At 39.9% G+C, this 14,586-nt stretch overlaps 2 protein-coding genes across 2 annotated transcripts in view; one reads left to right on the top strand and one right to left on the bottom strand.

Annotated features, from left to right (window-relative positions):
* Positions 1-14,586, top strand: part of LOC142369519 (Fc receptor-like protein 5) — a 366,062-nt gene that overhangs the window by 284,843 nt on the left and 66,633 nt on the right. The window lies entirely within an intron of this gene.
* LOC142369416 (uncharacterized) lies at positions 5,056-10,087 on the bottom strand. The gene is made up of 11 exons (XM_075451779.1): positions 10,075-10,087; positions 9,762-10,031; positions 9,017-9,211; positions 7,665-7,967; positions 7,153-7,419; positions 6,483-6,731; positions 6,237-6,350; positions 6,030-6,098; positions 5,729-5,779; positions 5,563-5,628; positions 5,056-5,459 (listed from the first exon to the last, which is right to left on the bottom strand). The coding sequence occupies exons 1-11, from the start codon at positions 10,085-10,087 to the stop codon at positions 5,419-5,421; spliced, it is 1,638 nt and encodes a 545-aa protein (XP_075307894.1). The 3' UTR covers positions 5,056-5,418.

Here is a 14,586-nt window from a genome sequence, read left to right as displayed (position 1 = left end):
CTTATTATTCAACGAGGAACTGGGATCTGGAATAAATAAAGTGTCTCAGAATCAGATGCCTTTTGTGTATCTTTTATGAATGTAAACAATGTACATCCTTCTGTTTCTGGGCTTATTCACATCTTATACCGAAACCAGGCCAGGTTTGCACTACTTTTCCCTGTTTTTATTTTCTCCTTGTTCTCCGTTTCTTCAGTTTAGTGACGCCACCTTTATGACAGACAGATGTGCTGCTGCTGGGGCGGCTGAGTGCGCCTCAACATCACGTTTCTCTCAGAGACCCAACAGTAACTGCTTAGATGTTGTCCGTGAACTGAACTGTCAGAATTAAAAAATGTCTTCGGAGAAGGTGAGCTGTCCTTGTGGATCTGAGCGGATCTGGAGTGTGGGACATGAGCTGAGGCAGGAAAAGGAAAACTAGATTCAACATTCATGTCTTCTAAATGAACTCCAAGTAAAAACGAAACAACCAACATTAAATATGTGAACTGGGAATATATTACACACAAAAAACAGTCAATTTCTTAAGAAAAGAATGTAATTATATACATAAATATAGGATTTTAAAAAAGCGCTTAAACTTATTTGGGAGGCTTTTATTTTTCTTTCCTCACCGGAAGTGATATCTAATAGCGTATCTGCTAGCTTGACAACCTCTTTGCGTCTGTCTCTATGCTTCCCTCTGGCGGTCATAAGCGGTAACTACACCCTAAAGTCAGTAGGAACATTGAAATGTGGGAAATCTTTATAAAATGAGGTTTTATGATGGAAGAGAGCAGTCATATTAATATTTTAACAACACTGTCATATTTAGTTAAGATTATGAATGCTGGAGATTTACCAGATCTTACATTTCTCATCATTACTCAGTGAAGATAGATAGATAGATAGATAGATAGATAGATAGATAGATAGATAGATAGATAGATAGATAGATAGATAGATAGATAGAATGAAAATATGTAAAGTAGGACCAGTTTCAAACCTACACAGTAGCTGGTAAAAACCTCTAAAGATGAAACTTCTCGTAAAGATTGTTGTACTTTGTCAGTTTGAATGTTTTACTCAAAGCATTGTTGTCCCGTTGTGTCTGAAATGGAGTGAAATCTGTTCCAAAGTCATTTTGTTCATATGATGAAGGCAGCCAGCTGCAGTCTGCAGATTCAGTCTTTATGCTGTGAGCAGGGCGTTTCTGCCCTCTAGTGGCCACAAATGGTATCTACAGAAAAGGTCAAGCTGGAGATGTTACAAATGACTGACACTTCCAGTGCTACCTTTCAAAATAAAAATATATTAACAGACGTAATATACAGCTAATTGATCTGATAATAGCGGAGACTTGTTTGATTTACTAGTGACTGAATGTAAATAAATACTGCTTAGATGTTGTCCATGAACCGAACTGTCAGAATTAAAAAATGTCTTCGGAGAAGGTGAGCTGTCCTTGTGGATCTGAGCGGATCTGGAGTGTGGGACATGAGCTGAGGCAGGAAAAGGAAAACTAGATTCAACATTCATGTCTTCTAAATGAACTCTAAGTAAAAACAAAACAACCAACATCAAATATGTGAACTGGGAATATCTTATTCACAAAAAACAGTCAATTTCTTAAGAAAAGTACGTGATTATATACATAAATATAGGATTTTTAAAAAGCGCTTAAACTTATTTGTGAGGCTTTTATTTTTTCTTTCCTCACCGGAAGTTATATCTAATAGCGTATCTGCTAGCTTGACAACCTCTTTGCATCTGTCTCTATGCTTCCCTCTGGCGGTCATAAGCGGTAACTACACCCTAAAGTCAGTAGGAACATTGAAATGTGAGAAATCTTTATAAAATGAGGTTTTATGATGGAAGAGAGCAGTCATATTAACATTTTAACAACACGGTCATATTTAGTTAAGATTATGAATGCTGGAGATTTACCAGAGCTTACATTTCACATCATTACTCAGTATAGATAGATAGATAGATAGATAGATAGATAGATAGATCACTACAATGTTCTGGGAGTGCTTTTATGTCTTCATTCTAGGTGTCGGACTGTAAAATTCATTCAGTCTCAGAGCTTCCAAAGTTGATACCATTCACCGAACAACACCTGATGCCTTTGAAGCTGTGGGCTTCAAACCCCCAACTCTTCCAATAACCACCCCACTGTTCTATCAGTCTAGCACACAAACCTTACTTTGATTGTTGGTCTCTATCCCTGAAAGAAAAGATGATTAGATTCCTTCAAGAATAAAACCTGGAAAACCACAGAGCATTTGAGGGAATTGAACCCATGATGAGTCCAACCCCAGGCAGCATCCCATCATCCTGAGCTTCTCTTTCTGAGCACCCTTGTTGAACTTTAAAAGTCCTGTGATCATAGTTTCCACGTTCTCGGAGGCTGAAAGCTTTCAGCCAACAGCCTGAGCTGTTCAACTACACACTGAAAGGTTGAATCCTAAAGGTTCTCTTTTAATTTTGGCTTAAAAACCCCAGCCTGCTCTGAGCTGAACAACCTGCCCTTCCTTTTCTAAAAGCCATCAGCATCCACAGGAGCTGAACCCCCTCCCTCTGCTTCCAGAAGCTGCTCTGCATCTGCCTGAACCACCAAATCACAGCTTCAGCCTCCTTTCTGAGCTGCTTCCATTCTTCTGTTGGATGCTGAACTGCAGAGTTTATTTCTTTAAGAGCTTTGATCCCTCAGCTTGACAAACTAAAAGCTGCTCAGTCACAGTTTGAGCCATTAAATCAGAGAATGAAAGTTTCCAACTTAAAGCTTTTCCCTCTTTACTTTGGCCTCTAAAACCTGGAGACATTTAAACTCTTTAAGCAGCTCTCACAGGACTTGAACATACGATCAAATTGGAAATTCTGTTAAAAGTGTCAGAATCATGTCACAGAAACAAATGATCTGAGTTCAAGGAAGAACATAACAGAGGTAAATTGTTTAATAAATCTGTCTGATGTTATAGTTCTGCTGTTTCCTCTGATAACTGATCAAGAACTGTAAAACATCATTTGTTTCTGTGACATGAATCTCTCACTTTTAGCTGAATTTCCACCTACACACTGATATATTCATACATATTTTATTGTGTTTGTGTCACACTGTGTGTTTCATAAAGCTTTAACAAAACTGAAACCAGAGAAGGAAATTAAATAACAAGTTTTCATGTTGTAAAACACTTTATTTCTTATTTTAATAAATGATTTTATTTGTTTCTCTTTATATTCTTTTATGTATTTTTAATGCTTCTTGCACTCCCTGCTGCAATGCTTTTATTTTATGTAAAGCACTTTGAATTATTTTGTACATGAAATGTGCTATACAAATAAATTTGATTTGATTTGATTTGATGTTTACACTGTTAGCATTAGCAACGAGCTAACTTCTTAATAATACAAATGGCATTCTTGGAAAGCAAAGGGACGATTAAACATACATCACTGCTGTAAACACAGTATTCAGACACACAGGAATACTGATATGAGTTTCACCTCTGACACACCTGTTAATCTGCCCAACACCGGAACTACAACTGAGGTGCATCATGGGTAACGTAGTCGATAAAATGCGGCTGAACTTGGGGACTTTTAACGTATACAGTGACTTGAAAAAGTGTTTTTCCCATTTGAACTTTCCCACATTTTCTCACATTACAGCCACAAACATGAATTTATTTTATAGAGATTTTATGTGCCAGACCAACAGAAAGTTGCACATAGTTGTAAAGTGGAAGGCAAATGTACATGGTACCGACTGCATGAGACATAATTAGACGAAAGTACACCGACAACTTTCAGCCCATTATGAAAAAGCATTTGTTGTTTTTAGGAGAGCTCAGCTTGTCTCAGGTTCAGTCATCTCCTGCATCGCTGGTCAAAGGGAAGTTCCCCTCTCTGAAATGAAACTGCTCTGAGATCTGTGATGGGAATTTAGCTCCTAATGACACATGATAGGTACAGACTCATATTTATGGGGAAATGCTTTTCTTTTAGACTGCTGCACACACTGAGAGGACACCGATGCAGGAGTCAGAGAGAAGAAGAAGGCCCTGATGTAGAAAATGATAGAGAGAGAAACATCTGTTCAAAGTGCAGGAACGCCAGCAGTGATCGACAGTGAGACGTTTGATCACAAAGAAGCTGACGGTGGTTTGTGTCCCCGCCATCGGGCTGCCTTAAGATTGTCCATTCGCTGTTGGTGCTATTGTTTGTTAACAGCACACACAGAACTTTAGAAACAGTTTTTCAGTACAGATGTCAGGTTCAAACACCTAAAACAATTATCAAACAATACAAAAACAAGAGAGAGAGAGACGTCAAGGGTTTTTTACTCGTGAGGAGAGCGTGAGGAGACAGCTTCTTACGATCTCCAAACCACTCTGAAGCCTCTCCTCACGCCTCCTCCATTTTATTGGAAAATGGGTGTGTCCTGCTTTACAAAGCTCTCAGCCGTAAAAGGAATTCAGGATTCAGTTTCCAGCCGGACCAGACCACATTCCTGACAGTGGAATTTATGACCTTCACACAAATAAGCGAGGCCCAACTTCAACTCAAAACTCTTAATCAATATAAGAAAACAGAGTATATATGGGATAACTATCATAAAATGTATTTACAACTCAACAACAGGTCAACAAGCATCTTTACAAAATAAAGCCTCTCAGTGAAGTGGGAAACAAACCTCAGTATTTTGAACAGAAACTGAGTATTTTGACTGAGCTGGGATTTAGTTCAAGACTCTTTTTTTTATTCTAATTCATCAAATGTTTCAATTTGATCAGCAGAGCTCCAACTGTTCCTCCTATCAGTCCTGGACTGCCTGGTTGTGGACTCTCAGTCGGTCTCTGAGGTTGGGAGAGATCAGCAGCTGCTGTAAAGGACACAAAATGAAAACCAACCACGAGTGTCTGGACCAGACTTAATAACAAAAAGGGAAACTAGGCGAACAAAATCAGAGTTGGTTTCAAGTTTTAACGAAGTCAAAATGCACGTGGTGATAGTGCAAAAATTCAGGAAAATAGTTACTTTTAGATTGAATTAAGGAAAAAAAGAATGAAGCTAAGAGAATGAATGGGAGTCGCGCCTTCCTTTTTAAGCATGAAGTGCACATATAACAGAGAATTCTCTGAAGAAAACAGATGAACAATATAACTATGATTTAAAAAGATTTAAACAAATGAAACGTCCTGAGCGTTTTCCTCGAAGGAGAGCATCAACTAAATGCTTCTTTGGTTCCCATCAAAATATCCTCTATTGTACCCAGTGTCTGATAATGTGGTTGAGTCATAGGTGGAAATGATGAAGGTGACACAAACACAGTTTTTTGGGTGATGGTGGGTCCCCCAGCGTATTTATCAGCAGATAAATAGTTCTCACTGAGGTTTCATAGCTGCGGTTGAATCTGGATTCACATTATAGTAGTCAGAGCCGTCCTCTTCTATCCTCCTGATCATCATGTTCTCCTGTTAACATGCACATGTGGAAATATGGAGAAGCACACGCCCTCTGTTTTATCTGTGCAGGTTATTGATGAGAATGATCACTTTTCATAGATTGTGTACTCACTCCTCCCGCTCTGATCGTTGGGCTGAATCACAGATGGAACATTAGCGTAATCACCTTCCTGCTGACCTGAAACAATAACGTCATCATTGACTTTAACTTTGATCACAATTATTTTAGAAGGGAAACTTCCAGCAGCTGAGTGTTATAGTCAAAGTTTAAACTGTACCATCTGCAGAGGCTTCACCTCCTCTGACTGTTTCATAGACACAAAGATCTCCTGCAGGTCAGAAAAAGTCACAACACAGTTAAACGAGCCGCCTCATGTGCGTGAAACTGATTTAAACTTAAAGATTTCTTCAGAGCATTTCTTTCTTTATCGCGTGTTAATGTCCTGGTTTGATTTAACTCGACGTGTTAAAGCTGCAGCAGAGAGAATAAGTCATCCTGGAGAACTGGATGTTATGGATGAAGATATTCTGTCATCGTGTGATTAGAAACTGAGTTTCAGAGGAAGCTGAAAGACTGACCATGGAGAAGAGAGGAGTAAACCTGCTGCTGGGTCTCATCCTGGTTGACCGTCTGCTCTGTAGCAGAACCTTTTTCACAAAGAATAAAAAGCTGGTTTTGTGTTGTACGTTGTTGTACTGCTGTTCCAGTTTATGTCCTCATGAGGCATCGATGTCCTTCAGTAATGAAAGAATGAAACATCTGATACCAGAAGAAAAAGCTCTCACCTTTGGAGCGTCTGCAGCGACACAGCAGGAGCAGGAGAACGATGAATATGAGTCCAATAATTGGTCTAACGACCATCAGCACAGGAAACAAAGAGCCTTCAGGTCTGGATACAGCTTCAGTTCACAGAAGATACAATATCAAAGATTGAACTTATTTATGTAGAGATGATACTCTTCCAGAGAAATGGACTTAAACATTAAACAGAAAATAGTTTTAAAGGCATCAAATAATTGAACTCTACTCACCTTTAACTGAGATCCAGCTCTGTGATGAAACGTTCCCTGAGTGTTCACACTTGTAGAAACCTTCATTTGACTGTGACACTGCAGAGATGTTCAGCTCCCCTCTGCCGTCACTTTGAAGAAGTGTGTCATTGTGATAGAAAAACACATTGGAAAGTGTATTTTGTCCGCTCTGTCTGCAGCTCAGACTGACAGAACCTCCCTCAGTTACAGGATGGACGGGGCTCACTAGGATAACTTCAGAATAATCACCTGTGAAACAGTCAGAGGACATTAGGTTTCTGTCAGAGATCAGCTGGTGCAGACATTTAGACAAAGCTGACTCACACAGTTAAATTGGCTGAAATTTGATCTCGTGCATCTACAAACCGTATGTGTGTTACCAGCTTTTAACAAAGATATAACACTGTCTACAGTGTCATAAACCACACAGTAGTTGTTCTGAATCGTGAAAGGTGACATTAAAACTTCAAGCTCTCCTGTAAAGTAAGACAACAGCAAACCAAAGTGTTTTCCAGTGAACCTTAAGAGCAAACTACGCAGCAGGATCAAGAGACAAATGCTCACCGAGAAAGTTCATGTTGTATGGATATGACATGTTCAGGTACAGTTAATGATGTGATGCTTAAATACAAGACAAAGTGAAAGAAAAAGAACATTTATCATAACGTACTCTGCTCAGTTATGTTGACTGCGTTGCTGAACTCTCCTGATCCAGACTCACACCAGAACACAGCATTACCAGACCAGAGATACTCTATGTTACATGAGGATCCAGTCATTGTCCCCCAGTATGAGCAGTATGACAGGTATCCTTCTTCTGTAATCCCCATCACTCTCCACTCAGCAGATTTTCCTTCACAGTTCAGTGACACAGGATCACCTCTGAGGTGTTGAACTCTGTTAGGACTCACTGTGAGAGACGCTGCTGGATGAAGATCTGAAAAACATGTGATGAGATTTCACCAAAGCAGAGAGAAACATAACCAATGCTTCATTACAGATATTCATTTGGTTTATTTTGTTCTTCATCTGAAGATCAGCGCACACATTTCAACAAGCTGATCTGCCTGACCACAACACAAAGTGTGTTTTAACTGTCTGTTAGTGCAACCGATACAGTAAGTGATTTATTCACAGTGAAAGCATCCCTTCTGCTCACTGAGAGGACAGAAACAAACTGACCTGCAGACCAGACAAACTCTGGGCGACTGTAATGAGTGTAATACACTGGGTCTCCTCTCCCAGCTCTACACACATATCCTGCTGTGTGTGTCTGTCCATGAATGATGTAGGAACCATGTTCAGTCCCAGTGTTGCTATCAGGCAGCAGCTCATAGCTGTAAGGGCTTTCAGACGGATCAGGAACAGCTTTATACCAGTAGAACCTCCATCCTGCAGACGGATGTTCAACCTGACAGCTCAGAGTTACTGAGGCTCCAGGACTCAGCCATGATGGAGACACAGTGAGGACAGGCCGGGGTTTATCTGTTGAGAGAGACAGAACAGATAGAAAAGAAGTCTGTAACCCTGGATTAAAAAGCTGTAACTTTCTCATTTACATCCAGGACTGATGAGAAACTCAGTGAAATTCTCTTCACTCAGCTTACAGTATCTCTTTAAGAAATGACAAATGTATTCAGTTATTAACAGCCAAACCTCCTGCAGACAGAGTGTGTGATACATAATCCTTTTGGACATTTTAGTTATTTTATGTCTGATGACAGATGACATTAAGATGCAGTAAAAGCTGCTTTTCAGTGATTTTGTTTGAAGACTAAAATCTAGGGATGCACCGATCCACTTTATTCACCTCCAATACCGATATCTGAGGTTTAGTATCGTCCGCTACCGATCCGATACAGAAAAACATTATGGTAACAAACGGTAAGTTTCACTGTCTGGAAAATACTGGGATCATTATTTTTTTAGGAGTTAGAAATGTTAGGGTTGCAACATCAGGCTTGACTTAAACATTAGGAATTTTCCTCGATATCGGTATCGATATGCGATCCAAATATCGGATCGGTGCATCCCTACTAAAAACTAAAGTCTTATCTTGTGTTGACATGGCAACTGTATAATTTTGGAAAAAAAGATTTTATATTGATAACATTAAACTAATGACGACACTATTCAAATGTAAAATTTTGAAATGGATGAAACAAATTTAACTTACCTGATACAGTTACTACTAACAGACTGAAATATTTCTGATTAACAATAAAAACATATACACAAATAAAAGCTTCAGTTCTTTGTGCCTCATCCACTTATTTCCCTCAAATGTTCCACTTCCCTGCGTGCTGTCTCCTCTTTCTGTTCTCAAACTAAAACAAATCAGTTCATCACTGAGCTTCCTGGCAGCAGCTGGATCAGTGTTGGACGGAGAAATGTTTCCATCGTCATTTCTAAATCAGTGAAACACATCAAAACATGATATTTCATGATGAACTGTGGACAGTTTAACTCACATGACACTTTCAGAGTGAAGCCTTCGCTCCATTCTGTTAAGAGATAGCCTCTTCTGGCCCTACAGCTGTATTCTCTGCTGTTGGACTCTGCGATGATCCTGTATTCACTGGATGTTGGAGCATTTGTGTTGGTTGGTCTCCATTCATATTCCCACCCTCTGTAATCAGCTCGCTGGATCCCACATCTGAGGCTGACGGTCTCACCGCTGTATATCTGAGCCCAGCTGGGCTGCAGGATCACTGTGGCCTTAATGGAAACTGTTGACACCAAAAACACAGTTAGGACACAAAGAAAAGAGGTGAGAAATAACACAGAATCACAGGACTGTTTTCAGCTTTAGTTGCTCTGCTTTATGGTAAATTATTAAAATAACTGTGATATTTATACAATGAGGGAACTCATCAGGTGTTTAGAGCTTGAAGTGTATGACTCCAGTACTTTAAATGACATTTTAACATAACCGCAGGCTGATTTTAGAATGAAACATCTACAAAGTTTCTGGAGCTTCAGTTTACACACCTCAAAGTCACAATGAAACAAGAACAGATTAAATTAAAGTTTTCCCTCCAACAGAGTTCATCATAAGAAAGTTTCACAGCTGAATGATCTTTAACCTTTTATCCACTGGCTGTGGATGGAACCTTGTTTTTCTTACACACCAAACTAAAACTTGTTCTTCTTCATGTAGATAAGGTCAAATCCTGGGATTGAATTATTCATTTCATAGTTTTTAATAATGTGTTCAAAATGGATTTTCTCCTGTTCTCAGATTCCATGTTTTATTCCAAATTAAATTTCTAAACTCACCAGTTTGGTTAATGATGACGGCGTCACTCATAGATGTGATTAAGCCAGTCTCTCTTTTAAACCCTCTGCAGACGTATTTTCCTCCCTCAGTGACACTGAAAACTCCATTAATGTCATTAACTTGTGTGTGCTGATATCCAGATGAGGTACGTACTCTCCAGAGGTCATATCTGAGGCCTGCAGGATCCTTCACAGAACAGGTCAGTGTCACACTGCCCCCTGCTGGTGGGATGTTTCCGTCTGCTGTCAGAGTGGGTTTGATTTCATCGTCTGTAAGTTAGAAAAAACACATGATGTGAATCATCTCTTAAACCTTTCACAGACATCAGCTCAGAACTAAAGTGAACACCAGTGAAGACTTTGGATCACATGTCAGAAAGCTCTCTGATCTGATCAGTAACATCAAAACACCAAATCAGGGAACAGTCTTTGGATGAATTTGTTCATCCTTCCAGAAAACTCCACAGACTTTTAGTTTATTTGTCATAAGTCATTTCAGCTGAATATGACGGCCTTGTACACATTTAAAGTGAAACATTTCTAATTCAGAATTCTTCATTTCTAACTTTGGCAGCTCTGACAGGTGACACCGAAAACCTTCAGCTGCACTCAATGCTGCTCTATTTATTGTAAATTTAACTCATTTTTGTTCAATTATTCAAAGAAAAAGGTCATATTTATCCCATTAGAGTCCCAATAACACCCATCCATTTTCTATAGCTGCTCAGAAACAAACATCCGTGCACGCTCCCGCTCACTCGCAGGGTTAATTTAGAGCATGCATGTTTTTGGATGATGGGAGGAAGCCAGAGTACCCAGCTGGGGTTCACACCAGGAACCCTCTTGCTGCGAGGTGACGGTGCTAACCACCACACCACGTGTGTCCTCACAAAGATCACAGACTCTGCAACTCATACACATTTATTCACTTTTCTTTGATTTTTCTTTTTGATCTAATGAGATTAACAGAGTGAAAAATGCCACAAATCTATCTGTACAAAGATAAACGAGAGGATAATTAGTAGATAAATACGATACTGATTATAGATGTGAGACCAAAGCAGAGAGGGAAGTTAGTCTGACCTTCAGCATATCCATCGATGGGTGTTCTGAGCACTACAATAAAGATTAAAACTGGGTTAGATGTGTTAACCTGGCAGAGAATCTAAAATTAATCAGATGAAAAACACTCTAGGCCAACAACAGAAGAACAAAAAGGAATTAGGAATAGAAAATATGAAAGAAATTACGTTTAAAACTAAAACTAAACCATAAATGAAACAATCCCCATGTAAGTTGCATTCTGCTCCTCTAAACTAAAGCAACAGTTTTTCATAGAATCATGTCTGCTCTCCTCAATCTCTCACAGAAACACAATGAAGCAAAGACTCACTGTAATTCTCACTGTTTAGAAACATTTTCTCTGATCTGCCAACAGAAAGGCAGTGATGTACTTACAGAAAAAGCCCAGCACACAGAGCAAAGTGTGGCCCATCCTCACATCCGACCCTGCTGCACAGCTGGTCAGAAAGTCGTCTGCTTCACATGAACAAAACGTCTGAAGAAGTTACAACTGATACGTGTGTGAGGACAAAAGCTTTCAAACTTCTGCCTTTGCTTCCTTCCTTTTTACACTGAACTCAGACAGCATCAGTGGTTTGGGTAGCAGAGCCATTTCCTGTCCAATGCAGAAATAAATTAACTTCTTTCGTGTGCAATGGTCTTTTTCTGGTTTCTGAAAAGATAAAGATTTATTTTTAATGTGACTTTTTTCTACTTTAAATGTGACATCACTAATACAGATATGTCCTCACCACTGCCATGCGACTGGCTTCTACACTGCTCTGCTGACCTCTTCCCTCTGTCTCAGACACCTTCACTGTATTCAACCAGCTCTTCAGCCTTTCCCTCCATGTCTGCTGAGTTGTGTAACGGTTTGAGAGACCCTACATTTCTTTACCCTTTAGGCGCCAAGATTGTTTTTTGAAAATACTGGATTTTGACATTAATATTTCAAAAGCTGGTGGATGAAAGGGGGTTAAAGATAGATGCCTACTGTACATTAGAAAAATGTTGCCCATGATCCATAGTTTATGTGGGGCATGAAATTATTGATCTAATTTGCATATTATGACGTCATCAGGTGGCAGCCATTTTGAATCTCATTATGTTCAGGAAATATTGGAATTGACTGATTATGAACTTGTTTTTTTAAAACTTTTTTTCTTTTTGTCTATTTATCATCATCTATAATGATCAGGGAACAGGAAAGCAACAATAAAACAGAATAATGTAGTAAAATATTACTATATCATCATTACCATATAGTAGGAAAACACATGCGAAAAGTTGCCTATATTTTTTCAGGAAATGGTGGATATTGACTTGATGTTTGAACTTATTTTCATTTTTCTGTCTTTTACCATCATTCATAAGGAGGAAACCAACAATAAAACAGGAGAAAGTGGTAAAATACTGTCATCATTAGGCTACCATAGGGTAGGAAAACACATGCAAGAAGTGAAAGACATTGAATTGATTTTTTATTTTTTTAACCTGTTCAACCTTATTCATAATGATCAGGAATGAGGAATACAATAATAAAACAAGTGGTAAAATGTCAGGATCATTGCGCTGGCGGATAGGCGCGCCGCACCACCGGGGGCTGGATGGAGAGAGCGCATGCTAAAGATACCAGACCCACTTCTCCCACCCCTGATTCCTCGACCAACACCTCTACGGACACTGCGACCGCGTTCCCCACTACTACCCACTCCATTGAGGTTGGATAACGGCACAGAATGAGTTGGAGTGTGTGTGTGTGCTTGGAGAACAGCCTCGCTTCGCATGCCGGCACCATTGCCTTCGGAAGTTTCACGGTGGGAAGCATGAGTGCTCGTCCGATCCTCCTCCTCACGAGGTAAAAACTCTCCTTCGGAGTCGGAATCGGCAAATAGCATGCTCAATACTTCCGCACGGTTCAACTTCTTACAAGCCATGGTGTTAAAAACTCACTAATAGTTCGCTGAAAATAAAAATTCGACTCGCACGTCTCTACAGAAAAGCTCTGAATAACTACTTCCATCTGAGCTCCCGCGGCTTTTTTGCACTGCCTTATAAAAACACTGTGAACTACAAAATGACTACAAAATGACGTGAGCTTGGTCTTGTTTGAAAGGGTAACATGTTTGCCAACCAGTGGTAGGAGGACTGAACACCTTAAAGCCCGTTTAGTTTATCTACAGACTGTTTTGTTTATGCTGACGTCATGTCGCAATTCTGCGACTTTGGCGGTTAGAGGGTTAAAACACTTAAACACACAGTATTTGGCTTCGAAGGCCCAAGAACAAACTATCAGGCCAACTCTCCACTTCCTCTTCGCACACATTGAGGCATGAGAGCAGCAAATAACAAGTCTAGCAGGGGCGTCTAGATTTCTAGGCTAGCAAATAACACATTAACCACATTCAGTTCAGAGCTATCTGACCTACAATAAACTGTGAAACATGTGACACTTTTTTCTGTTCAGTGACTTAAAGTGATAGTTCGGAGTAGATTCACCCTAGGGTCATTTGAACCGTGACATCCAGCCAAGTAGCCCACCCGAAGTTTTTTCGATCTTGGCTGAACATCAGCTGAGTTACTGAGTTATCCCGAATAGCGCTAACGGACCCTGGCAGTATCTCCAAAATGACCACACTAAAATCACATGCCATGACACCAAACTTCTACAGTAGTACAAATATGGTCTGTACTCACAAAACGATGCATTTGGAAGTTTGTACATAGTCCAGGAGTTTATTATTATCAACACAAGTCCTTCCTGCTTCTGAAGCAATGCAGACGTGTCTCTGCTTCCTCCTGCTGCTTATTGCTTGATTTGCTTTTAAATCATTTTATTTCTTTCCACAAGTCTTGGATATAATTTTATTCTTTTTCTTTTAAGTGAACCAAGACTTTTTTTTAATCATTATTATCAAAAAGTCATCTGGAAACTGTCGTGTGGAAATTCCGTTGCAGCTTCCTGCTTTTGGAGGAGCTCAGCTAACTGAAGCTAATTAGCAGCAAGATGCCTCCCTTTTCCACTGACGATTACCACAAGCTACTCCAGAAGATAGCAATACTGGAAACAAAAATGTATCGGCTTGAAGTGAACGTGGAGATAAATGGACAATATGGAAATGAAACTACTCTGCCAGTATCCCAAAACACTGAATGGGAGCAGGCTAACAGGAAGCTAACTGGCACCACCGAGACACGGCAGGAGCCTGGTGTAAATGGAAAATATTCAACCAGTCCTCCCTGGAACTCCCTTGGTGCTAAGCCAAAACACTACAAATCGCCTCCCTCAGATGTGGGAAGACGGTTATCAGGCAGAACCCAACACCTGGAGACCCACAATGACTCCGAGTGGCCTGCACTATCACACAGGAATGTCTCTACCCCGATACCAAAGAAAAAGCAACAATGGACCGAGACCACCACCAAAACCAGGAGTAAATTGCCACAAGACACAGGAATTCTGCTAGAGAACAGATTTGCTCCACTTTCTCAAAATCCTGACTCTCCAAAAGAACGCTCATCTCCCAAGACCGGAGAAAGGTATGAGGCTAAATTATATGCTACAAGGCCACAGAAAGAGCTAACCACTGGGCCTCAAACTCTGATAGTGGGTGACGGAGCTGTGAATGAAATAAAACGTTTTTGCAGCAAGAAAAAGACCAAAATACTCTGTTTTAGTAACGACATGGTGTCTGATATCTCAAAGAAGATCCTGGACATTGTTGCTGAGCATCCGACACTGAAATCTCTCATCATACACACA

Source organism: Odontesthes bonariensis, chromosome 19, assembly GCF_027942865.1.
Source record: "Odontesthes bonariensis isolate fOdoBon6 chromosome 19, fOdoBon6.hap1, whole genome shotgun sequence".
NCBI classification, from domain to species: Eukaryota; Metazoa; Chordata; class Actinopteri; order Atheriniformes; family Atherinopsidae; genus Odontesthes; species Odontesthes bonariensis.
This window is presented reverse-complemented; position numbering and strand designations above follow the sequence as displayed.